We start from the raw sequence: 25,476 nt of genomic DNA, 5'->3' as shown, positions 1-25,476 counted from the left end.
CGGGCGCGGCACGTGGCGCGCAGAGCCGGGCGGAGAGGAGGGGGGGCCCTACGGGCTCGCGGGGCGCGCGGGAGCCGGGAGGGGCCTGCCTGAGGGTTGGGGCGCCCCCCCAATCCCCCCCGCTTCCCTGCCCGCCCCGCCCCGGGTCCGGGAGACGCAGCGGCCCCGCCAGGCCGGCCAGAGCGCGCGGACCAGGACGAGGGCGGCGCGGACGCGGGGCCGCGGGAACCCGCCGCGCGGGGGGGCCTGGCGCTCGGGAGCCCGCAATCGGGGTTCAGGGGGTTCGGCCGGGTCCCTGGAACCGGGGTCCGCGCAGCCCGCCCGCCCCCGGGGCCCCCTCCCCGCGCCAGACGCGCCCCGCCCGGCTCGGGGGCGGGGTCCCCGGCCCCCCGGTGCGCGCGCCCCCCCTCTCCGCGGCGTGGTCCGCCCCGGGGACGGCGCCTCGGGGTCGGCAGCGCCGGGGATGCTGCGAAGGCCGGCGATCCCGGGGGCTCCTCCGGGCGGGGCGGGCCGGGGGCCGCGGGGCGCGGGGGCGGCGGCCGGGGCGCGCGGGGCCTGACCGGGGCGCGGGCGCCGCTGCTGCGGGGACAGGTAAGGGGGAGCCGGGGCCCCCAGACTGGGGGGGGTGTGGAGGGATGGGCCCCTGAACCCCCTCCCTCGGCTCCGCGGCGGGCCCCCCCAGGAGACGGGGGATGCGTCCTGCGGGGTGGGGGGGGATTGGAGATCCCGGGGTCCCACCCCGCGCGCCCGTGCCCGGCGCCTCCGCCTTCCCCCGACCCCCCCTGCACCCCCCGGTCCCCTGGTCCCCGGCCGGGCTCCGGGAGGCCTCGGCAGCCGCCAGACAAAGGGGCCGCGGCCCCGGCGCCGGGACGCGGAGGGCGCGGGGGAGGGGAGCGGCGGACGGACAAAGGGCTTCTCAGCGGAGCTGCGTCTGGTTCCAGGGCGCGCGTCTCCGGCCGGGGGGGCCCTCGTCCCCCACCATCGCCGGCGGGAGGCGAACCCCTCTCCCGGTGGGAGGGGAGGAGAGGGGAGAGGAACGGGGCGTCCTCCCTGCCCCCCGCGCTCCTAGGCCTGCGGGGTCCGGGCCTGTTGCGCCCCGGCTACTGGCCTCACGGCCCCCGCGCGGACCCCGGGCGGTTCATTCATTCCTGGGGGGTCCGGGCGCCCCGGAGGCGGGCCGGCTGGCGAGCAGCCCGGGCCCGGCCCCGAAGGACTGGGGTCTGCGCATCCGGAGACGCCCCGGGGCCGAGCCTGGTCCTGGGGAGCGGCCGGCGGGGGGTGTGGGCTGGGCTTTTCCTCAGGCTGGGAGGTCTGCAGCGAGGAGGTCTCCAGGGGGGGGGGGGGTCAGCTGCTAGTTCTCTGATGGGGTTCAGGCAGCTGTGGGGTGCCCAGCCCTGCCCCCGAGGTCTGCGCCAGCCCCTGGCGTGCCCACCTCCCCTGCGCATTTTTAAAAAATATTTATTGATGTCAGAGAGGAAGGGAGAAGGAGAGATAGAAACATCCATGACGAGAGAGAATCCGCTGCCTCCTGCACGCCCCCCACTGGGGATCGAGCCCGCACCCCGGGCATGTGCCCTGACCGGGAATCGAACCCGGGACCCTTCATTCCGCAGGCCGACGCTCTGTCCACGGAGCCCAGCCGGCCGGGGCTCCCTGGGTGTTTTGAATGGAAGGACAGACAGACAGACAGACGGAGACCCGGGGGCCCGGGCGTCGTGGACAGCTGGTGTGCCCCTCCGTCTGCGCACCCCGTTTTTGGCCGAGCTGGCTGGTGTGGGGTTCCCCTGCCCGTGCGTTTGAGGGAGCAGCGGGGAGGGAGTCCCCGGAGGCAGGGGGTCCTGAACCGGGGGATGGTGGGAAGATGGTCCCGCCATCGCCCCCTGCAAGAGCCGGGCTAGGCCGAACCTGGGCCCCCGCCGCCGGTCGGAGCCGCCCAGCTGCAGGCCCCGGGCGGTGCTGGCCGCCGGAGACCCTGGCCCACACGCCCGCCCGGCTTCCTGGCCCGGCCCACGGGTGATCCCGCATCCCGTCCGCGCAGCAGCTCGTGCCCGGCGGGCGTGATTGGCGCGGTGGACGGCGGGTCCCTCCAGGGATTCTCCTCGGTGTTGCTATGCATCCGAGGAATGCTGCGGGTTCCAGAAACTCCCCTCCCTCGGCTCCCACCTGGAGCTGGGGGATGGGCGAGGTGGGGGAGGGAGGATGGCAGTTACGGGCAAAGTCAACCAGCTGCTCTCCGAGCGGGAAGAATGTGGGGACCCGGCGGGGGGCGAGGGGGTGGAGGGCTGGGGGAGGAAGGGCTGAGGTCCCACTGGGGAGGGGGCTGTCCCCTGTGGGCCCCTCTGCCCCCACCTCTGCCCGCCCGGGGAGCAGGGCTGGTCAGCTCTGGGGACCTGGGCTCGCATTGTTTGCGGAGACAGAGACGCATGCAGGAATGTGAGGGTGAGGGGGGGGTGTAGGGGCGGGGGCAGGGGGGTCAGAGGGGAGGGGGCTGGGGAGCTCCTGGGGCAGCTCTGACTCCTCCTTCACCTGCTCTGGGGGAGGGGTGGACGGATGGGGGAGGGGGGAGCCTTCCGAGGCCATGTTGAGCCCTGGCCGGTGTGGCTCAGTGGATAGAGCGCCGGCCTGCGGACTGAGGGTCCCGGGTTCCATTCCCGCCAGGAGCACGTTACCTCGGTTGCAGGCTGCTCCCAGGCCCAGGCCCTGGTCCGGGGCGCGTGCAAGAGACAGCCCATCCATGTGCTTCTCTCGTTGATGTCTCTCTCTCTCTCTGTCTCTCCCTCTCTCTGAGAAATCAGCGGGAAGGTATTTTGGGGTGAGGACTAACAAAACAAAAACACACGGAGCTCTGGGGAGGTGCCAGGATCCCAGGGAGGGGGCGCAGCGTGGAGACCCAGAGGTTGGGGCGCGGGGACCCCAGACGTCCGTCCGTCCGTCCGCCCGCCCGCCCGCCCGCCCCAGGCCCGGAGCAGGCGGTGGGGAAGGCCTGGCTGTAGTGCCGGTGACTGGACGGGGCACCGGCCGGCGGGCAGGTCCCGGGTCCCACGGGGCTGGGGGCCTGGGGCCGGGTGAGGGGTGAGGCTGCCTCAGGCCCCAGGGCCCTCTGAGGCCGGCGCTCTGACCGCCGCCTGGTTTTCTGGGAAAGTGAGGAGGCTGGGGGGGGGGGTACCCCACTGAGGTCGGGGCGTTCCCTCAGCTGCCCAGGTGGGACCCGGGGCCGGGCTCCGGTCCAGGCCCTGCCCTCTGCTCCTCGGGGTGGGGTTTGGGCGCAGTGGGGTGGTGGGGGGTTGCTGATTACCCGGGAGAGGCCAGGTCTCAGGGGTGGAGACTGACGGGGATTTCAGAGCCGAGGGAGCCTGAATCCTCGACCTTTCACCCCCGCGGCCCGCGGCGGCATAGCCGGGATTCCAGCGGTGTTTGCCGGAGGGCCAGCGGGCTCCCGGAGGGGCGGCCTCCGTCCTCCGTGGTCAGGGAGTGGGCTTAGAGGTCACAGTGGCCTCCGGTGGGGAAGGGCTGGGATCGGGGTTCAGTGCCCGTGGACGCCCGGAGGGACGATGGCCGGCCTCCTGGGGAGGGCAGGGGGGAGGGCAGGGGCGGCCCTGGCCGGGCCTCTGTGGTTGGAGCGTCCCGGGCACCGAAGGGTCGCAGGTTCGGGTCCCGGTTGGAGCAGGTGCCCTGGTGTTGGGCTTGATCCCTGGTCCCCTGGGAGGCCACCGATCAATGTTTCTCTCTCTAAAAATCAGTAAGAACACATCCTCAGGTGAGGGCTTAAAAAAACAATTAAAAAGTGGGGACAGTCTGTCCTTCTTGGGCCCCCAGAGCCTTCCTGAGGGTTTTTTATTTTTATTTTTTATTTTAAAATATATTTTATTGATTTCAGAGAGGAAGGGGCAGGGAGAGAGAGAGACAGAAACATCCATGATGAGAACCATGGATCGGCTGCCTCCTGCACGCCCCCCACTGGGGATCGAGCCCCCACCCCGGGCCTGTGCCCTTGGCCGGAATCGAACCCGGGACCCTTCCCAATCTGCGGGCTGACGCTCTATCCACTGAGCCACACCGGCTGGGGCCTTCCTGAGGTTTTGGGTTTAGCCAGCACGCAGGGAGGGCTCGCCGCTTACTTATGTGAGCTTCTTGCTGCTGCTGCACCCTGTGGACAGGGGCCCTGCACCCCGCTTCGGGGGGGGCGTGTGTGCCTCAGAGAGGGAAACGGGGGTACGGGAGGACAGTGACCCCCCCAGGGAGGAGTCCGGGTCAGGGCAGGAGGGCGAGGGGCCCCTCTCGGCTCAGCAGGGGGGTCCCGGCTGCCCCCTGTGGGTAGAGGAGCCCTCCCTGGGGAATTCGGGGGGCAGGGGGGTGCAGGCGGTCCCCTCTCCTTGCCGAGCAGGCGGCCCGGGCGGGACTGTTCCGGGAGGGACGGCTCCCTGCTCCTCCCTCCGACTCAAGTCCCAACAGGCTCCTGGCTCAGGGCGGCCGCCGGGGGGAGGGGCCGGGCGGCCGGGCTGGGCCGGGCGTGGGGACCGGGAGCCAGAGCAGGTCCGAGGCCGTGCAGGAGGCTGCCCTGTGGCTGGGAGACCCCAGGTGTGACATGCACGGCCGAGGGGCCCCCTGACCGGGGATGGGGGCTGCGTCTCGGCTCCCGGACTCGGACGCACCGCCGGAGCAGGTGAGGGCGGAGCGGGGCCGGGCAGGGGCCAGGACCCCGTCCTCTCCCCCCGAGGCCTGCGGCCTGCAGCCGACCGGGCTGGGGGACGCGGGGGGCCCATGGGGAGCTGTCCCTGTAGTGGGAGCCCTCAGTCTCACAGGAGGAGGGGCACGTCGGCGGGAGGCCCCCCCCCCCCCCCCCGGGACCTGCTTCCGGGCACAGGGAGAGGGAGGCCCCCGGGGCTGGGCCTGAGGGGTGCAGGGTCCCCGCCCGCCCCCCTCGGGGCTCTGCCTTTCTCCGGGGACCTTGTTCGGCCGGCCGGCCGGGCGGGCAGGCAGGCGGGCGGGCAGGCGGACGGACTGCTGCTTGGGCCCCGGACAGGCTGAGGGTCCGCGGGCAGGACATTCCTGTGTGGGGAGGAGGCACAGAGCCCGAGGCCCCAGGCACCGGCCCTGCAGGGGGAGGGGGCTCCAGGGCTCTGTCGGAGGGGCCGGGGTCAGGGGTCAGACCCCGTCTCCTCTGCTCCCTGCCCCGGAGGGAAAGGAGGCCCCCGGGGCGGGGCGGCTCTCCAGGGGGGCGCAGGCTCGAACCCGGAGCCCTCAGTGGGCTCAGCGTCCGGCTGGGACCCCCCAAGGCCAGTGCCTCCCCCTTGACCCCGCGACTGGCGAGAGGCCTGCCTCACCCCTCCTGGAACCCCCCATCCTGGGACGGGCCACCCCGGGCGGCACAGCTCCCGGCAGCTCCTTCCTGGTTAATCATTGATGAGCAGGTGTGACGAGTGAACGCTCCTCGCACCCGGTCCTGCCTGGGCCCTGGCGGGGGGAGGGGGTGCTCCCCTGCCCCCCTGTGCCCCCCGTCCCCCGTCGTGCTCTCAGGGAGGATGCACGGGGTGCAGGCCCCCCCCACCCCCCACCCCCAGGACGTGGGCACCGTCTGACTTGGGGCCGGTTTGCAAAGACCTCATGTGCCCGGGACAGCCGAGCGCCGGGCGCGGGGCGCAGGGTTCGGACGGCAGCTCCCCGTGCACTGGGGTGAGCCCCGGTGTGTGTGAGGGCCCCCCAAAGCTCTCTCTCCACTCCTCCGCCTCCACAGGCTGAGCGGGGCCCTGAGCACAGTCCCCGCCCCTCGCTCTGCCTGGCTCGGTTCTCGCTTTCTCCCCTGGGGGCCGGTGGAAGGCAGCCCCCAGGCCCCCCTGCCCTGCATCCCCCCGACCCCCCCGCGCCCCTGCCCTGCCCCCCCCCCCCCGCCCCCGTGTCCCGGCTGGGGAGCAGGATAAGCTCCAGACAGAAACTGCGGGACCTGGCGGAGCTGTTGTTGCTTCACGCTGACTCAGTGTGGAGGTGGCTGGTTCCCTCGGCCGCCGCCCCGCCCCGCCCCGCCCCGCAGCCCAGCTGCACCCCGACCAGGCTGTGGGTTCGAGGAGGGGGCGGTGACAGGTGTTGCTTTGCCGACTGGAGCCAGCCGGGCCGGCTGACACCCAGCGGGGACAGCACCCACTGGGCCACCCTGTGCTCACAGCCCCAGGGAGGCAGAGGCGGGCGATCTCGCTGTCCCCGGCGGCTGCCACGCCACGCCACGCCGCTCTGCCACGCACCCGGGGCTCCCCGGCCCCCCTGCAGGGGCCTCCTAGGCTCGGTAGGCGGCAGGGAGCTGGTCCGGGCGTCGGGCGCGCTCGGGCACCCGCCTGGCCGGACGCCTGGCCGGAAGGCGGGCAGCTGGGCGTGGGGGCGGCGGGGTGGGCCTCGTGCCCCTGGGCGTCCCGTGGCAGAGCACAGGGGGCCCCCCAAGGGCCGTGAGCCCCACGAGACACCACCCCTCTGTGTGACTCCACTCCTTTTTACTTTTTAAAAAAAATATATATTTTATTGATTTTTTACAGAGAGGAAGGGAGAGGGATAGAGAGCTAGAAACATCGATGAGAGAGAATCATCGATCAGCTGCCTCTTGCACACCCCCGCACCGGGGATGTGCCCGCAACCAAGGTACATGCCCTTGGCCGGAATCGAACCCGGGACCCTTCAGTCCGCAGGCCGACGCTCTATCCACGGAGCCACACTGGCTTCGGCCACTCCTTTTTTACTTTTTAAAAACATGTTTATTGGTGTCAGAGAGGAAGGGAGAGAAAGAGAGAGAAACATCCATCAGGAGAGAGTCACGGACCGGCTGCCTCCTGCACGCCCCCCACTGGGGATGGAGCCCGCCCCCCGGGCCCGTGCCCTGACCGGGAATCGAATCCTGACCTCCTGGGTCCTAGGCCGCCGCTCAGCCGCGGAGCCCCGCCGGCCAGGCATCCATCTTGTTCTCGTCGGTGCCTTTTGCTGTTCTCCGCACTGACCGGGTCGGCGGTTCTGTGGCCACCGCGGCTGCCCACGCCCTTGGCGAGGGGACCCGGGAGGAGGCGGCAGGGGCGGGTGTGCTGGGGTGACCCTCCCCTCCCCTCCCCTCCCCCCATGCTGAGAGACCCCCGTCTGTCCCGCATCTGCTCCTCCCCCGCGCCCCGCCTTCGAGGTGACGTCCTGAGCTCCCGTTGGGACCAGGGGGTCACCCCAGCGTGTCTGTGACTCTCCTGACAGCTGGGACCCGCCAGGCCGCCCGCAGGCCCCGGCCCGGGCGGCCCTGCCCCGCGCCCGTCCCGGGAGGCCGCCATGGAGAGCAAGGACGAGGTCAGCGACACCGACAGCGGCGTCATCCTGCAGTCAGGTGAGCGGCCGGAGGTCCGAGCCCCGGGCGAGGCCGGGTGGGGGTGCTCCGGGCTGGGGGTGGAGGGGCGGGGGGTCCGGGGAGGGGGGTGCCTCCACTGGAGGGGACGTGTCGGCAGCACTGGACAGTGCTTCTTTTCTCCTTTTAAAAACATATTTTTACTGGTTTCATAGAGGAAGGGAGAGGAGAGAGAGAGAGGGAGAGAGAGAGAGAGAGAGAGAGAGAGAGAGAGAGAGAGAGGGAGAGAGAGAGAGGAAGGGAGAGGAGAGAGAGAGAGAGAGAGAGAGGGAAAGGGAGAGGAGAGAGAGAGAGGGAGAGAAACATCCATGAGGAGAGAGGATCACGGACCGGCTGCCTCCTGCACGCCCCCCACTGGGGATGGAGCCTGCAACCCGGGCCTGTGCCCTGACTGGGAATCGAACCCTGACCTCCTGGTTCACAGGTCGATGTTCAGCCACGGAGCCACGCCGGCCGGGCTGGCAGTTTTTCTGGCCAGAGGGAGGCGCTTGGTCTGGATCCTGGTGCGCCTTCAGCATCGGTGCCAGTGAGGCCGGGGTGAAAGCTCCGCCCTGTGTCCTGTGGGCTGAGGCAGGCAGCGGGCGAGAGAGAAGAGGTCACACGCGTGTGCATGTGCGCACACACATGCACACACACGCACAGGTGCACACACCCGCACACATGCCAGCCCATCGTGCACACCCGCGCGTGCATGCCTGTACACGTGTGTGCGTGCACCAGTCCCCCGGGGGGTCCGGCCGCTCTGACGGCCCCCTGGGCGCCCCTCGCCCGCAGGCCCGGACAGCCCGGTGTCCCCGCTGAAGGAGCTGACCCACGCGGTGCGCCGGCAGCAGCGGGCCCTGGAGCAGCGGCTGGAGGCCTGCCTGGAGGAGCTGAGGCGGCTGTGCCGGCGGGAGGCGGTGAGGCCCCGCCTGGCTCCTCCGCAGCCGCCCTGGGAGCCTGGGCGGAGGGAAGGGGGTGTTGGCAGTCAGACGGGGTGGGGGTGGGGGGACAGGGTGGCGAGGGCAGGACTGTGAGGGGGGGGGGACCCAGCAGACAGAGGGGGCAGCTCAGAGGGGCGAGCGAGGCTTGAAGGGGGTCAGAGGGCAGGGGCAGTGAGACCCTGGAGAAGGGCTTGGGGGTTTGGGGGGAACTGGGGGCAGAGCCGGGGGGACAGGGTTAGGGTTAGGGTTAGGGTTAGGGTTAGAGGTTAGGGGTTAGGGTTTAGGGGTTAGGGTTAGTGGTTAGGGTTAGAGGTTAGGGTTAGGGTTAGGGTTAGGGTTAGTGGTTAGTGGTTAGGGTTAGAGGTTAGGGGTTAGGGTTTAGGGGTTAGGGTCAGGGTTAGGGTTAGAGGTTAGGGGTTAGGGGTCAGGGTTACGGTTACGGTTAGAGTTAGAGGTTAGGGGTTAGGGTCAGGGTTAGAGGTTAGGGGTTAGGGGTTAGGGTCAGGGTTGGGGGTTAGGGGTAAGGGGTTAGAGTTAGGGGTTAGGGGTCAGGGTTATGGTTAGGTTAGGATTAGGGGTTAGGGTTAGGGGTTAGGGGTTAGGATTAGTGGTTCGATTAGGGGTTAGGGTTAGGGTTAGAGGATAGGGGTTAGGGTTAGGGTTAGGCTGGGCCGGACTGGGCATTGGAGGGGGCCTGGCTTGACCCCGCTTCCCCCCAGGAGCTGACGGGCGTCCTGCCGGCCGAGTACCCCCTCAAACCCGGGGAGACGGCCCCGAAGGTGCGGCGCAGGATCGGGGCGGCGTACCAGCTGGACGCGCAGGCCCTGCACGGGGAGGTGAGCAGTCCGGTTCCCGCTGGCCCTCGCCCACCTGGAGGGGAGGAGGCGGGCCCGGGCCCTCCCCGGAGCCGGCGGTCGCCGCCCGCCACGCCCATGGGTGCTGGCTCCCTGGACGAGCCACCAGGGGTGTGGCGGGCGGCGTGGGAGGGCCCGGAAGCAGGACAGCGGGCGCTCCGGGAGGCCGGGTTCGGCCTCCGTGGGCAGGGGCTGGGCGCAGAGGGAACCGCTGGCCCAGGGAGAGGCCGCCTGTTCAGGCAGGTCCCGGCAGCCGTCCCTGGGGTGCGAGTGGTGGCTCCGCCCTCCCCCTCCCCGCCCCCCTGCAGGCTCACCTGCCCAGCCCTTCGGGGTCAGGAGGGAGAGTGCCCCACTCGGCTGTGAACCCCGCCCGGCTCCGCCTGCCATGGGTGGGTCCCAGGCCAGCCTTTCTGGCCGACGGCTTAGCTCCTGGCACCTCCCGGCCCTCCACCCTCTGCCCCACACGGCGGGCCAGGGCCGGGATCCAGGGTCCTGACTACACTGCACAAGCAGAGCGCCCTGGGGGAGCACCTGGAGGCCTGCCTGGAGGAGGAGGACTGTCCTCAGTGACTCCAGGGACCTTAGGTCTCCTGTTCCCAGCTCACCGTCCCCCCCCCCACCCCACCCCAGGACCCGCTGAGCAGCCTGGAGCAGGAGCTGGCCCTGCAGCTGCAGATCTCGGAGGCCTGCCTGGAGGAGGAGGACTGTCCTCTGTGACTCCAGGGCCCCCTCCCCAGGCCTCCTGTGTCCCAGCTCACCATCCCTCTCTCCCTCTCCCCTCCTGCCCCCCAGGACCCCCTGAGCAGCCTGGAGCAGGAGCTGGCCCTACAGCTGCAGATCTCGGAGGCCTGCCTGGAGGAGGAGGACTGTCCTCTGTGACTGCAGGGCCCCCTCCCCAGGCCTCCTGTGTCCCAGCTCACCATCCCTCTCTCCCTCTCCCCTCCTGCCCCCCAGGACCCCCTGAGCAGCCTGGAGCAGGAGCTGGCCCTGCAGCTGCAGATCTCGGAGGCCTGCCTGGAGGAGGAGGACTGTCCTCTGTGACTGCAGGCCTCCTGTGTCCCAGCTCACCTTCCCCCTCTCCCTCTCCCCTCCACCCCCCCAGGACCCGCTGAGCAGCCTGGAGCAGGAGCTGGCCCTGCAGCTGCAGATCGCCGAGGCCTCGCGGCGCCTGAGCCGGGAGGAGAAGCTGAGCCGGCAGGCCCGGCGGCAGCGCAAGCACGCGGTGCTGCGGGAGGAGGAGAAGCTGCGGGCGCTGGAGCGCTGCCTGGGCGAGCAGCGGCGCCACCGCGGCTCCCTGCCGCCCGCCGGCCTGCCGCTGGGCCGAGGTGCGTCCGGCCGCCGGCCCGGGGGCTGCTGGGGGGGGGGGGCGCACGCACCCCGCTGACCGCTGCCTCCCCCACGCCCAGCGAGACCTGTCCCAGCTCCTCAGTGTCCCCTTCCTTCCTTCCTTCTTTTTTTTTTAAACATATTTTATTGATATTTTACAGAGAGGAAGAGAGAGGGATAGAGACTTAGAAACACCGATGAGAGAGAGTCATCCATCAGCTGCCTCCTGCACGCCCCCTACTGGGGATGTGCCCGCAACCAAGGTCCCTGCCCTTGACTGGAATCGAACCCGGGACCCTTCAGTCCCCAAGCCGACGCTCTATCCACTGAGCCACACCGGTCTCGGCCTTCCTTCTTCTTCTGTCTCAGTCCGCCCCCCTCCCATCCCCCGGGCGGACCCGGAGCGAATTCAGGAGCCTCACCCGCGGGTGCCCGACCACCCCGAGCCCACCAGGCCCAACCAGAACGGAAGTCGGTCCTGGGTCCTAGCTCCCACCTGGTTTCCTTTCTGACCGCCAAGTCCCAGATCCCCACCTAGGGCCCGTTTCACACGCAGCCGCGGGGCCCGCCGGCCCGGCCCGGGGACCCGCCAGGAAGGGGGCAGGGGCAGGGGCGGGGGCGGGGCGGGGCGGGGGCGGGGCAGGGCAGGCCGGCTGCCCCCATGTGGCTGTGGATGTGGCTGTGGATGTGGGTGGGTGTTGATGGGGTTCCTCACCCCCATCTCTTCTCCCGCCTCTGTCCTCCCAGAACTCAGCATCTCGGACGACAGCTCGCTCTCCGATGGGCTGCTCCTGGAGGAAGGTGAGGGGCCGGGGGTGAGGCTGGGGGGTGCGGGGCAGACTCCGGCCCAGCCGACGACGAGGCCTGCGGGGGGGGCGGCCCAGCCGACGACGAGGCCTGCAGGGGGGGCGGCCCAGCTGATGACGAGGCCTGCAGGGGGGGCGGCCCAGCCGACGACGAGGCCTGCAGGGGGGGCGGCGGGGAGCAGCTGGGGAGGCGGCTGCCCCTCTGACCGACGCTGGTGGCTCTGCCCGGCCCCGCTCAGGGAGATGGCCCTCGCTTTCTCTGGACGCCGGGTCCTTTGGACAGGAAACGGGGTCAGCTCGTGCCCGGCCCCAGGCCTCCCGCCTCTGTCCTGCACCCCTTTTCTTTGTTTTTAATATGCATTTTATTGATTTTTTTTTTTAAGAGAGGAAGGGAGAGGGAGAGAGAGTTAGAAACATCGATGAGAGAGAAACATCCATCAGCTGCCTCCTGCACGCCCCCCACTGGGGATGTGCCCGCAACCAAGGCCCATGCCCTTGACCGGAATCGAACCCTGGACCCTTCCGTCCACAGGCCGACGCTCTATCCACGGAGCCGAACCATTCAGGGCTTTTTTTTTTTTCCTTTTAAATATATATTTTTTTTGTGGATTTCAGGGAGGAAGGGAGAGGGAGAAGGAGAGAAACATTCACGATGACAGAGACTCACGGACCAGCTGCCTCCTGCACAGGCCACACCCTGGGGACGGAGCCCGCAACCCGGGCCTGTGCCCTGACTGGGAATTGAACCCTGACCTCCTGGTTCCTAGGCCGAGGCCCAACCACTGAGCCTCATGGGCCGGGGCCGGGGCCTTTATTTCAAGGCGCACCTGTCTGAGCCGAAGAGCCCTCTGGCAGTCCCTGCCCGCGGGGTGCGGGGCGCAGGGCGCCGGAAGTGGGAGTCCTAGATTAGGAGCCCTGGCTACGAGCCCAGGGATGTGGGGGTTCAAGGTGAGGGAGGTGTGCAGGCCCGCCCAGGGAGTGCCCGAGTCAATAAGGAACCGGCACGCGGGCTCGGCGGGGGCAAGAAGAGCAGGCACAGGGGCGGGCGGGCGGGCGGGCGCTCAGACGCAGCGGCAGGAGCAAAGGTTAGACGTGGAGCTGGGAGCCCTGGAGAGGCCGTCGGGGTGGGGCAGGGGAGGGGGTGGGAAGGAGGCAGGAGTAAAACGGGGCTGCGGGGGGGGGGGGGGGGGGTTTTCCGTCCCAAAGGAGAAATCATTAAAAAAAATTTTTTTTTTTTTTTAATTGATGTCAGAGAGGAAGGGAGAGGGAGAGAGAGAAACATATCCGTGAGGAGAGGGGATCATGGATCGGCTGCCTCCTGGTCGCCCCACACTGGGGGTCGAGCCTGTAAATTAGACAGGTGCCCTGGCAATCGAACCCAGGACCCTTCTGTCCATGGGCCAGTGCTCGGTCTGTGGAGCCGAACCAACGGGCGCGAGAATAAGTCCTTTTATTTAAAAAAAAAAACATTTTTATTGATTTCAGAGAGGAAGGGAGAGGAAGAGGAAGAGAGAAAGGATAAGAGAGAATCATGGATCGGCTGCCTCCTGCACACACACACCTCCTAGGGGGGATCGAACCTGCCACCTGGTCATGTGCCCTTGGCCGGAATGAAACCCTGGATCCTTCGGTCCGCAGGCTGACGCTCCATCCACTGAACCACACCAGCCAGGGCCAGAAGTCATTAAAATAAATAAATAAATAAAAAGATTGATTTTTACAGAGAGGAAGGGAGAGGGATGTAAGAGTTAGGAACATCCACGATGAGAGAGAAACACCGATCAGCCGCCTCCTGCACGCCCCCCACCGGGGATGTGCCCACAACCAAGGTCCTTGCCCTTGACCGGAATCGAACCCGGGACCCTTCAGTCCGCAGGCCGGTGCTCTGTCCGCCGAGCCGCACTGGCCAGGGTCTGAGCCACGGCCTGGCCGGGCCGGCTCCCTGGCGGCTGTGTTACCGGTGTCCTCTCTCCTGCAGAGGAAGCCCAGGCACCCAAGCCGGCCCCAGAGGCGTCCGAGGCCCCGAACCCCGAGGGGCCGCCGCCCGCCGGCCCTGAGCCCGGGGCCCTGGACCCCGCGCCCATCCAGAACGGCCCCTGGAAGGAGACCAGCCTGGACCAGCCCTACGAGAAGCCGGCCAAGTCCTCGGACCCCAGCAGCGAGTCCAGGTGAGGCGGGCGGGTGGGGCAGGGCTGGTGGAGAGCCCCGGTCCCGGGCTGCGGCCGGTGGGATTTGGGCCCCCCCCCCGAACCCCGAGATCCCCGCCCTGACCCCCGTCTCCGCTCTCTCCGCAGCAGCACGGCCTCCACGCCCCAGGACGGGCCCAGCACCCCCGGCCTGTGGCTGCCCGAGCCCCCCTCCGTCCCCGGGGGCCCCGTCCGCGGCGTCCCGGGGCCCAGGCAGGGCCGGGCCAGCGCCCCCGCCACCCCCACCACCCCCACCGCGCAGGGCCGGCGAGGCCAGGCGCCGGCGCTGAGGTGAAGGGGGACCCCCGGCGGGAGCTCGCGCGGTCGGGCGGCGGGTCCTGGACAGGAGGGGCCGGGGTGGGGGGGTGCATGTGGCCAGGGACCTCATAGACGCTGAGCCGCGGCCTGGCAGCCACAGGCCAGGCGTCCGCGAGGCCTCTCACTTATTTATTTTTTAAAAATATATATTTCATTGATTTTTACAGGGAGGAAGGGAGAGGGAAGAGAGAGTTAAAAACACCAAGGAGAGCGAGAGACATCCATCAGCTGCCATCTGCCTGCCTCCTGCTGGGGATGTGCCCGCCACCAAGGTCCATGTCCTTGGCCAGGAATCGAACCCTGGACCCTTCAGTCCGCAGGCCGACGCTCTATCCACTGGGCCACACCGGTTTTGGCTTTATTTTATTTTTAATTACTTTTTTTATTGATTTCAGAGAGGGAGAGGAGAGAGAGAGAGAGAGAGAGAGGGAAACATCCCTGATGAGAGAGCATCATGGACCGGCTGCCTCCTGCACGCCCCTCACTGGGGATAGAGCCCACAACCCGGGCCTGTGCCCTTGACCGGAAACCGAACCATGACTTCTTGGTTCATTGGTCGATGCTCCACCACTGAGCCACACAGGCCGGCCGGGTTTGAATGGCGTCTCTTTGGGGAGATCTGCGCCAGGACCTGGCCTGTGCCCTCCCTGCTCAGTCAGGTGTCTGTCTCCCCCCCCAGGATGGACTCCTTCCGGGCAGGCCCCCGCCGCCGCCCCACGCACTACACGGTGACCGTGCCCAGCTCCTGCTGGCCCCCGAGCGGCCCCCCGCGGCCGCCCCCCGCCCCCCACTCCTGCTCCGAGGACAGCGGCTCCGAGGGCTCCTCCAGCGTGTCCCACGCCACCTCCCCTGGCAGCAGCAGCCCCGACCTGTACGCCCTGAGGCCGCTGTCCCCGCCCGGGACCCCGGGCCGCCGCGGGGGCTGGGCCCCGGCCGCCCCCCGCCCGAATCTGCTGCTGCCGCCGCCCCCCGGGCCCCCCTTCCCGGCCGCGCCCCCCTTCCCGGCCGGCCGCTACGTGCTGGTGGCCGAGGGCCGCCTGCCGCCGCCCGGCGGGGAGCCGGACCTGGGGGCCCCCGAGGAGGAGGAGGGGGGGCTGGCCCTGCGCCTCCAGCAGCTGCAGCAGCTGCAGCAGCACCTGCGCCCGCGGGGCCGCCTGGCCCGGGCGCCCTCGCTCAAGGACAGCCCGGCCGGCCGGGCCCTGTGCCGCGCGGCCGTCACCCAGGAGCTGCAGTGCTGGCAGGAGCGCGTCCGCCTGCGGGGTGCCCGCCCCCAGTCGCTGGACCGCCAGGGCGCCTTCCGGGTGCGCAGCCTGCCCCCCGGGCGCGGCCTGGGGCCCCGGGCGCAGGTGAGGGGGCTCGGGTGAGGGGTGGACTCGGGGGAGGGGGGCCCGGGCACAGGTGTGGGGGGCCCAGGTGAGGGGGGAGGGGGACCCGAGGGAGGGGGACTCAGGTGAGGGGGACATGGGGGAGGGGGGACCCAGGGGAGGGTGGAGGGGGACATGGGGGAGGGGGGGACCCGAGAGAAGGGGGACCCGGGGGAGGGGGGGACTCAGTTGAGGGGGGCCTGGGTGAGGGGGGAGGAGAACATGGGGGAGGGGGACATGGGGAAGGGGACATGGGGGAGGGGGACCCGGGGGAGGGGGGACTCAGGTGAGGGGGCCTGGGTGAGGGGGGAGGGGGACATGGGGAAGGGGACATGGGGGAGGGGGGACCCGGGGGAGGGGGGGAATCAGGTGAGGGTGCCTGGGTGAGGGTGCCTGGGTGAGGGGGGAGGGGGACATGGGGAAGGGGACAGGGGGAGGGGGACCCGGGGGAGGGGGGACCCGGTGAGGGGGGACCATGGGTGAGGGAGGGGCTCTGGGGAGGGTCGCCAGGCCTCCAGCTAGAGAAGGCGCCCAGGCCAGCAGGTCCCAGAGCAGAGTGGGGTGCACCAGCACCCCATTCCCACAGGCCCCGCCCCCCTCTGCCTGCCGCCGCCCAGGTCCGGCCGCACCCTCTGTTCTCCCTCCTGCGAGCTGGGACCTGCCCTGGGCCCGGCCCGCCCACCCCAACCTGTCAGACCGGGAGGGGCGAGGCCTGAGCCCAGGAGGGCGGGCAGGAGGTCAGGGTGCCGGGCACGCCCCACAGACGGCGAACGTGGGTGAAGGACGGTCCCCGGGGAGAGGCGGCCTCCTGGGCGGGCCGGGGCTGCGGAGCACGGGGTCTTTTTTCAAATCCTCCCCCGAGAGTATTTCCCCGCTGAGTTTTATTTTATTTTTAAAATATATTTTATTCATTTTTATTTATTTATTGATTGATTTTTTACAGAGAGGAGGGGAGAGGGAGAGAGAGTTAGACACACCGATGAGAGAGAAACATCTATCAGCTGCCTCCTGCACACCCCCCACTGGGGATGTGCCCGCCACCAAGGTCCATGCCCTTGACCGGAATGGAACCCGGGACCCTTCAGTCTGCAGGCCGACGCTCTATCCACAGAGCCACACCGGCCAGGGATCCCATTGATTTTCAGAGAGAGGGAGAGAGAGAGAGAGAGAAACATCGATGTGAGAGAGACACGTCGATGGGTTGCCTCCTGCGCGCGCCCGGACCGGGGAGGGCTCTGCGCCGAGGTCCAGGCCCTGGACCGGAACCGAGCCCGGGAGGCCCTTCGGTCCGCCGGCTGATGCTCTAGCCTAGGGGTGTCGAACTCAATCAGAGAAGGGGCCAAAATCTAAAATCCAGCCTAAATCGCGGGCCGAATGGTTTACTGAACAGTCATAAACCGACAATGTCATAAACTGACAGCGGAGTGCAGTGATGACAGCGCGGTGCGGGCCACATTGCAAGGCCTGGGGGGCTGGATTTGGCCCGCGGGCCTTGTGTTTGACACGTGCTCTAGCCACTGAGCCACCCCGGCCGGGGCCGCCAGGAGGACCCTAAAGACAGGGGGGGTGCCCTGGGCCCCCTGCCAGGTGCCAGGACCCGGCCGCCCGTGGGCTCACCGCCTCCCCTCTGCTTCCGCCCGGCAGGTGCCCACGGTGTGTGTGCTGCGCCGGTCGCCGGAGGGGGCCCCGGTGCAAGTGTTCGTGCCGGAGAACGGGGAGATCATCAGCCAGGTGTAGCGCCGGGGGCGCCCCTGCCTCCCCCGCTGCCGCCGCCATCGCCGCCCGGGCCCCGCCCGCCCTGTGCCTTCTGCAGCTCCCGCCCCGTCGCAGGCCGATGCCCGGAGCTGAGACTTCGTTTCCCCCGGTTTTTGTTCAGACGCCCCGCGGGCTTCTGCGGCCGCCGGCCCCCGCGCTCCCTGTCGGGGGGCCTCAGACCGGCCGGCTGGGCGTGGGCCCCCCTCTGAGCCCCACGAGAGGCGGGACGGAGGCAGCCGGGCAGGGGGGCCCCTGGGGTCCCCGATGCTCGCCCTCTGACCCCGAGGATGGCCCCCCGGAGAACGGCGGGGCCCCCCGGCCCCCGTGGCTGGTGGACACCTCCCCTCCCCCGTTCCCCAGCTCTGGGGTGCCGTGGGGTGCCGTGGGGTGCCGGGCTGGGGAGCGCCCCCACACTGTGCTCTGTGATGCACGCACCCGGGGAGGGCCGAGGACTGTCTTCCCTGCCCCCCCCCCAGCCTCACGCGCCCCCCCTCCGGCCTGTCACTGTCCGCCCTCGGGGCCCGTGGGCTCCTGCACCTCCTACCTCTGACGGAGCCCCGGGTTCGAGGCTCCACGCGCACTGGAGTGAGGCTTGGCCTGGGACCGCCTTCTCCAGGCCTCGTCGCCCTCGACCCCAAACCTGCACACACGTGTCGCGAGGCCTCCTGTCTGTGGCGCGGCCTCCGGCGGGCGTGGGGTCCCCCCTCCTCCCGCGCCCCCCAGCGCCCCGAGAACGGACGTCCCCATGGTCACGGGCGGGGCGTCACCCTCTGAAGGGACGGAGGGTCCCAGCCGCCCAGCGTGGGCAGGCCGGGGGGCTGCTGGGCTGAGCCCCTCGGAGGGGGGGGCCGCAGGGGGTGACACCCGGGTGGGGGGAGGGGGCCCTGGTTCTGATTCTGCCCCCCACACAGCCCCGCCCCCTCCGCATCCCCCGTGCTCGGTCAACGGCGGCTGCCGACACATCAGAGGCTCCAAGGAAAGGGGGTGCCTGACCCCCCAAGAAGCCCCGGTCTCCCCGCTGGACAGAGAGCCCGGGGGGCCGTCGGGGGGCCGGGGGCGGGGCGGCACCTGCATGTCCGATGTCCCAGTTTGGATGCTGTTCTTGTCCGTTGGTCTCTGAGCCCCTCCCTCTCCCCCTCCCTCTCCCTCTCCCTCTCCCCCTCCCCCTCCCTCTCCCTCTCCCTCTCCCCCTCCCCCTCCCTCTCCCCCTCCCCCTCCCCCTCCCTCTCCCCCTCCCTCTCCCTCTCCCTCTCCCTCTCCGTGTCCTGGGGCTGCAGAGCCAGGAGCCGCCTGCGCCCCTCCCGCCCCCCGCCCCCCCGCGTGTCCCCGCTGTTAACTTATTGGTCCCGTGAGCTGCCGGCCGCTCCGTGTGGAATTCAGTGCCAAATACGCCAATAAAGTCTGGTTTTCTCCGTGCTCCGCCGAGCTGGCCGCCTGACGGGTGCTTTCATTCAGAAATACGTCTTTATTTATCCCAGAGAGGGAGGGTGAGAGAGAGAGAGAGACATCCGTGGTGAGAGGGCACCGCGGACCGGCTGCCTCTGCACGCTCCCCCCCCCCCCGCGGGATCCAGCCCGCCCCCCGGGCCTGTGCCCTGACCCCTGGGGATCGAACCCTGACCCCACATGGGACCGAGCCCACAGCCCAGGCCTGTGCCCTGACCTCCGGGAATCGAACCCTGACCCCACATGGGACCGAGCCCACAGCCCAGGCCTGTGCCCTGACCTCCGGGAATCGAACCCTGACCCCACATGGGATTGAGCCCACAGCCCAGGCCTGTGCCCTGACCCCTGGGAATCGAACCCTGACCCCACATGGGACCGAGCCCACAGCCCAGGCCTGTGCCCTGACCCCTGGGAATTGAACCGTGGCCGCCTGGTTCACAGGTGGACGCTAACCACTGATCCACGTCGGCCGGGCCCTGCAGGGTGCTCGGTGCCGCGGACCCTTGGGTGGCCGGGCGGCCGGTCTGGCCCGGCCCCGGGGAGCTGGACGGGGCGGGAGGGGCCCATCGGGCATCGGCTTCCCCTCGGGGAGGTCAGGGGTCTCCCTGAGGATGGGGGGAGCGGGGAGGGGTAAGATGGGGGACCAGGGCCCGAGGTGGCAGCCTGGGGGGGAGGGGGCCCAGGCGGGCGGGCCGGGGCCGAGGTCCCTGTGGGTGTGGCTGCGTCCGGCTCCTCCCGGCCTGCAGGGGCCGCCCCAGCACCCCGCACGGCGCCCCCTGCGGCCGGCAGGCCTGTCCGGGAGCGAGCGGCTGAGGAGCCAGCGTGTCAGGTAGCCGGAGGGCCCGGTCCCCGGGCGGAGGGGCCCCGCCTGGGCCTCACGGGGCAGAAGGGGTGGGCAGATGGGGGTCGGGAGTGGTGCCAGGCTCACCCCACCCCGCGCTTTCCCCGTGGCTTTGGGGGGACCTGGCGGGCTGAGGCCTGGGGGGGCCCAACTCCGGGGTCTCTGGGGGGGGTGGGGGCCTCCGGTTCCGAGGCCCAGGCCCCTCAGTCCAGCTGCATTGTGGGTAATGAGGCGCGGGTTCAAGGACTGGAGACAAATGTGACCGGCAGCTGCCCAGCCGCCGGCCTGGCCGCGACCGGCTCCGGGGGGGTGCAGGGGGGCTGGGGGACCCCCACCCGAGGGGCTCCTAAGGGGGTGGGGGCGTCCGGCCCGGTAAGGGGTCTGCTCGTTAAACGTCTGGCCCTGCCCAGCAGGCTCACGCTTTTTATTATTATTATTATTTAAAAAATATATATTTTATTGATTTTTCAGAGAGGAAGAGAGAGGGATAGAGAGCTAGAAACATCGATGAGAGAGAAACATTGACCAGCTGCCTCCCGCACGCCCCCCACTGGGGATGTGCCCGCCACCAAGGTCCATGCCCGTGACCGGAATCGAACCCGGGACCAGTGGGGAGGGGGGTGCAGGAGGCAGCTGATGGATGTTTCTCTCTCACCGATGTTTCTAGCTCTCTCTCTCCCTCCCCCTTCCTCTCTGTGAGAAAATCAATAAAACGTATTAAAAACACACACAAAAAACTCGATGTGAGAGAGACACATCCGTTAGTTGCCTCCCGCCCGCCCCCTGACCTGGGGGAGGGGATCAAGTTCGTAATGAAGGTCCGTGCTCTTGACCAGGAATCGAACCCGAGACCCTTGGGTCTGCAGGCTGACGCTCTGACCACTGGGCCGCCCGCCGGTCTGAGGGCCCCGGGGGGAGCTGGGGTGAACTGGGGCCTTTGGAGGGTCCGTGACTTCCTCTCCTCGCCGGCCCAGCACCTGCCTCCGGCGTCCTCGCCTCCTGGAAGGAGCGTCCGTCTGTCCGTCCGCCCGCCCGGCCCCCGGCGTCCGTCCTCGGGAGCTGCGGGCCGCCGCCCGCGATGAAGCGGAACCCTGGCGGACAGAGGGCCAGCAGGGTGTACTTCTCCAAGCCCCGGAGGTGTGCGCCCTGCCTGCCCAACCTGGCTGGTGAGCACGGCCCGCCTGGCCCGGCCCAGGGCAGGGCGCCACGACCACAGCCACGGCCACGGCCACGGCCACGGCCACAGCCACCGCCCGCCCTCCAGAGAGAGGACCCCGGCCGGCCCGCCCTCCCGGCTCCGGCCTCCGCAGGCCTGGCCCTTCTCAGACCTGGCTGCTTGAGACTCAGGAGCTGGGGGGGGGGGGGGTGGGAGGGGGGCCCAGGACACTGCCTGGGCTCAGGGGGAGACCCCGCCCAGCGGCCCATCTTTTGGGGGACACAGTTGCACCTCAGGTTCCCCCCTGTGCCCAGGACTTCCGAGTCAGCGGCTAAATTCCAAACTCTGTTGTTTTTTTGTTTTTAAAGATTGGCTAGTTGATAGGTATCTTTTTAAAAATATATATATATATTTTATTGATTTTGTACAGAGAGGAAGGGAGAGAGATAGAGAGCTAGAAACATCGATGAGAGAGTCATCGACCAGCTGCCTCTTGCACACCCCCTACTGGGGGATGTGCCCGCAACCAAGGCACATGCCCTTGACCAGAATCGAACCCGGGACCTTTCCGTCCCCAAGCCGACGCTCTATCCACTGAGCCAAACCGGTTTTTGCCCAAACTCTGTTGTTTTTCCATCCTCACCTGAGGCTATTTCCCCCACTGATTTCTGGAGAGAGAGAGAGAGAGAGAGAGAGAGAGAGAGAGAGAGAGAGAGAGGTCAATAATGAGAGAGAATCGTGGACCGGCTGCCTCCTGCACGCCCCCCACTGGAGATGGAGCCCTCATCCCGGGCCTGGGCCCCGACCGGGAATCGAACCCTGACCTCCTGGTTCCTAGGCGGACGCTCAGCCCCGGAGCCACACCGGCCGGCTGAGTTGGGGAGTGAAGCCCGTTCACACTTGGGAATGTCGGTGCCCATGTGGGACCCGCACTGTGGCCCCCGGGGACTGAGGTCGCCCTCTTCCCGCTCCTCCGTCCCGGCCGTGCCCGGCGCCCAAACCCCCGAACCCGGGCCCCCGTCCTGTCTTTCCATGGAGCTTCTGTGTCCAGACGGGGCCGTGGGCCTGGAGGAGCTCCTTCCAAAGATGGGTGCCCCCGCCCCGGCCCCCGGGCCCCCCGGGTTCCTGGGCCTCCTGGGCGGAGGGCGGGGTGGGGGTCCCTGGGCCTCCTGGGTGGAGGGCGGGGTGGGGGTCCCTGGGCCTCCTGGGCGGAGGGCGGGGTGGGGGTTCCGGGGCCTCCTGGGCGGAGGGCTGGGTGGGGGTTCCGGGGCCTCTTGGGCCTCCTGGGCGGAGGGCGGGGTGGGGGTTCCGGGGCCTCCTGGGCGGAGGGCGGGGTGGGGGAGGCTCGGCCTCAGGGCCGCCTCAGGGGGCAGCCGAGCTGCCCTCCGATGACACCCCTGCAGCCCTGCGCCAGTCGGAGAGAGAAGCCTACCAGCGCATCCTGGGATTCCTCAGAGGCGGAGAGATGGTGAGAGCTGAGCCGGGAGCAGAAAACAGGCTGCCGCCCGCTCGCTTGTTTTTAAAAAATATATATTTTATTGATTTTTTTTACAGAGAGGAAGGGAGAGGGATAGAGAGCTAGAAACATCGATGAGAGAGAAACACTCATCAGCTGCCTCCTGCACACCTCCTACTGGGGATGTGCCCGCAGCCAAGGTGCATGCCCTTGACCGGAATCGAACCCGGGACCCTTCAGTCCGCAGGCTGACGCTCTATCCACTGAGCCACACCGGTCAGGGCTCTCTTGTGTTTTTTTTTGTTTTTTTGTTTGTTTTGTGTGTGTGTGTTTGTGTGTGTGTGTGTGTTTTCATTTAAAAAAATCCTTACCTGAGGGGATTATATATTATATATTACATATGTTATATATAATACATTATATATAATATATGTTTATTGATGTCAGAGGAAAAGGGAGGGCGGGAGAGAGAGATGGAAACATCCCTGATGAGAGAGAATCAGGGACCGTCTGCCTCCTGCACGCCCCACACTGGGGATGGAGCCCAGAACCCAGGCCTGTGCCCTCACCGGGAATGGAACCACGACCTCCTGGTTCGCAGGTCGATGCTCAGCCACGGAGCCACACCAGCTGGGCCTGAGGATAGTTTTTCTATGGATTATTTTTTAAGAGAGTGCGGGGTGCGGGGAGGGAGAGAAAGAGAGAAACATCGACGTGAGAGACACATCCATCCGTTGCCTCCTGCCTGCCCCCTGGCCGGGGTAGGGGGATCAAGTTTGCAAGCATGCGGAGGGGTGTGGGGGGACAGGGAGCAGGTGGGTGGGGGGGGGGGGTGAGGGGGCAGGGAGCAGGTCGGGGGCGGGGTAGGAAGAGGGCAGAAAGCAGGTCAGGGGCAGGGTAGGGAGGGGGCAGGGAGCAGGCGGAGGGGTGTGGGGGGAAGGGGAGCAGGCGGAGGGGTGTGGGGGGGGGGAGCAGGCGGAGGGGTGTGGGGGGACGGGGAGTGGAGGGGTGTGGGGGGATGGGGAGCGGAGGGGTGTGGGGGGACGGGGAGCAGGCGGAGGGGTGTGGGGCGGGGAGCAGGCGGAGGGGTGTGGGGGGAAGGGGAGCAGGCGGAGGGGTGTGGGGCGGGGAGCAGGCGGAGGGGTGTGGGGGGGGGAGCAGGCCCGGGGCGGGGTGGGAGGGCAGACGGCCGTGTGCTCTGCCCCAGTCCGAGGTGGACAAGATGCTCTTCCTTCGGGCGGTGGACACGCTGGCCGGCGCCGTCCGCGGCCAGGACAACGTCTCCATGAGCGACTACGTCTGCAAGACGCTGCTGGCCAGGACGATCGAGGTGCGGGCGGCGGCTGGCCGGGGAGGGGGCGGCCAGGACGATCGAGGTGCGGGCGGCGGCGGGCCGGGGAGGGGGCGGCCAGGACGATCGAGGTGCGGGCGGCGGCGGGCCGGGGAGGGGCGGCCAGGACGATCGAGGTGCGGGCGGCGGCTGGCCGGGGAGGGGGGGCCAGGACGATCGAGGTGCGGGCGGCGGCGGGCCGGGGAGGGGGGGCCAGGACGATCGAGGTGCGGGCGGCGGCTGGCCGGGGAGGGGGCGGCCAGGACGATCGAGGTGCGGGCGGCGGCGGGCCGGGGAGGGGGCGGCCAGGACGATCGAGGTGCGGGCGGCGGCGGGCCGGGGAGGGGGCGGCCAGGACGATCGAGGTGCGGGCGGCGGCTGGCCGGGGAGGGGGCGGCCAGGACGATCGAGGTGCGGGCGGCGGCGGGCCGGGGAGGGGGCGGCCAGGACGATCGAGGTGCGGGCGGCGGCGGGCCGGGGAGGGGGCGGCCAGGACGATCGAGGTGCGGGCGGCGGCGGGCCGGGGAGGGGGCGGCCAGGACGATCGAGGTGCGGGCGGCGGCTGGCCGGGGAGGGGGCGGCCAGGACGATCGAGGTGCGGGCGGCGGCGGGCCGGGGAGGGGGGGCCAGGACGATCGAGGTGCGGGGGGGTGGGCCGGGGAGGCGGGAGGGTGGAGGGTGCAGTTCCGGGGCGTCTCCCTGACGGGGTCCCCCCCCCCCGCAGGCCCTGATGCTGGAGGAGGGCGGCGGCGAGCTGACCAGCAGTGTGCGCCAGCAGGCCATGCTCTCCATCGTGGCCCTGAGGTTCCCGGCCCCCCCTCCGGCCGCGGGGCCCCTGCCAGAGCCCGGGGTCCGGAGGAAGGGTTCGGGGTGCCCCCTCGTCTACCAGCACCCGGGGTGGGGGGGCCCCCGGTGTCACTCCTGGGAGCCTCGGAGGATGTGGGGGTGGGGAGGGCTCTGACGGGGAGGGGGGACGCCCATGAGAAGGGGTTTGGGGTTCAGGTCCCCTTTGTCCCCTGTGTCCCCGAGATAGCAGCTGGGAAATTCCTCTGCAGGGTCCCAGGCCCTGAACGGGGCCCCCCCTCAGCCCCTGTCCTTCCTGCCGCCCCTCAGCCCCCGTCCTTACCGCCCCCAGCCCCCTCAGCCCCCTCAGCCCCCTCAGCCCCCAGCCCTCTCAGCCCCGTCCTTCCTGCCCCCCCTCAGCCCCCCGTCCTTACCGCCATCCCCGCTTCAGCCCCCTCAGCCCCCCGTCCTTCCCGCCCCCAGCCAGGTGGACCCCCCCTTCCCCCTGGAGCAGAAGCTGGACCTGGTGACGGCGGCCGTGGCCTGCGTGTTCTCGCTGCCGCTCATCCTGCCCAGCCAGGACCGCAGGGAGAGCGCCAGCCTCTACCTGCAGGCGAGCCCCGACTCCGGGCAGCCCCCCGACTTCCCGGGCTGCCCCCCCGACGTCCTGGGCCGCCCCCCGACTCCGGGCAGCCCCCCGACTCTGGGCAGCCCCTCGACTCCGGGCATCCCCCTGACTCCAGGCAGCCCCCCAACGTCCTGGACAGCCCCCCAACATCCTGGGATGCCCCCCGACTCCGGACAGCCCCCCGACGTCTCGGACAGCCCCCCCCCCGACTTCCCAGACAGCCCCCCCCCCGACTTCCCAGACAGCCCCCAGGGGGCGGGGAGCGGTTCCAGCAGACACAGTCCTAAGAGCTGGAGCTGGTCCCGAAGGAGAACCCTCCATCCTAAGGGAGGGCCCCCGCCCTCCCCCGCCCCCCCGTCCAGCCTGCGGAGGGGGAGGGGCCGGGAAGGCCGGCTCTCAGGGAGGCTGGACCGGCCCCCACTTTCTTGGCCCCTGAGGAGGGTCTGGGGGGGCTGCCCAGGAGCCGACGGGGTCACCATGGCTGTCTGTCCCCCCTGCGTCCTGTGTCAGACGGTCCAGGCGTTGGACGACATGCTGCAGGCCCTGGTGATGGAGGGCCTGGGCCCCAGCATGGCCATGCTGCAGCGGATGCTGGAGGTGGGTGTCCCTCGGGCCCTGGGCGGGGAGCCTGGCCCCCAACAGCTGAGCCCAGAGACCCAGGTGTTTGTGGACACGGAGCGGCCGGATGATGATGACCTCTGAGCGCACACTGACCTGGCCACTCCGTCTCTCTCTATATATTATATATCAGAGGCCCAGGGCATGAATGCGTGCATGGGTGGGGTCCGGCCAGCCTGGCCAGGGGGAGGGGACATGGGCGGGTGGCCGGCCTGCCTGCTGGTCGCACGCCTGGTCCAGGGGACCATTTGCATATTGGCCTTTTACTCTATGGGACGTACACGGAGCGGCCGGATGATTATGCGTCCAGGGATCATCATCACCTGG

At 69.3% G+C, this 25,476-nt stretch overlaps 1 protein-coding gene across 2 annotated transcripts; it reads left to right on the top strand.

Annotated features, from left to right (window-relative positions):
* Positions 1–456: 456 nt before the first annotated feature.
* On the top strand, positions 457–17,688 carry INAVA (innate immunity activator). 2 transcript variants are annotated; one of them, XM_084868581.1, is made up of 10 exons: positions 457–591; positions 7,216–7,342; positions 8,135–8,259; positions 9,003–9,119; positions 10,240–10,462; positions 11,211–11,264; positions 13,248–13,437; positions 13,564–13,746; positions 14,453–15,119; positions 16,782–17,688. In XM_084868581.1, the coding sequence occupies exons 2-10, from the start codon at positions 7,288–7,290 to the stop codon at positions 16,872–16,874; spliced, it is 1,707 nt and encodes a 568-aa protein (XP_084724707.1). In that variant the 5' UTR covers positions 457–591; positions 7,216–7,287; the 3' UTR covers positions 16,875–17,688. The 2 variants fall into 2 exon arrangements, with proteins under 2 accessions (XP_084724707.1, XP_084724706.1); XM_084868580.1 differs by lacking the exon at positions 457–591 and adding an exon at positions 4,486–4,663.
* Positions 17,689–25,476: the final 7,788 nt, after the last annotated feature.

This window comes from Pipistrellus hanaki (assembly GCF_964339955.1).
Source record: "Pipistrellus hanaki genome assembly, chromosome: 20".
Classification (NCBI taxonomy): domain Eukaryota; kingdom Metazoa; phylum Chordata; class Mammalia; order Chiroptera; family Vespertilionidae; genus Pipistrellus; species Pipistrellus hanaki.
The sequence above is the reverse complement of the archived record's forward strand: the minus strand, read 5'-3'. Positions and strand labels throughout refer to the sequence as shown.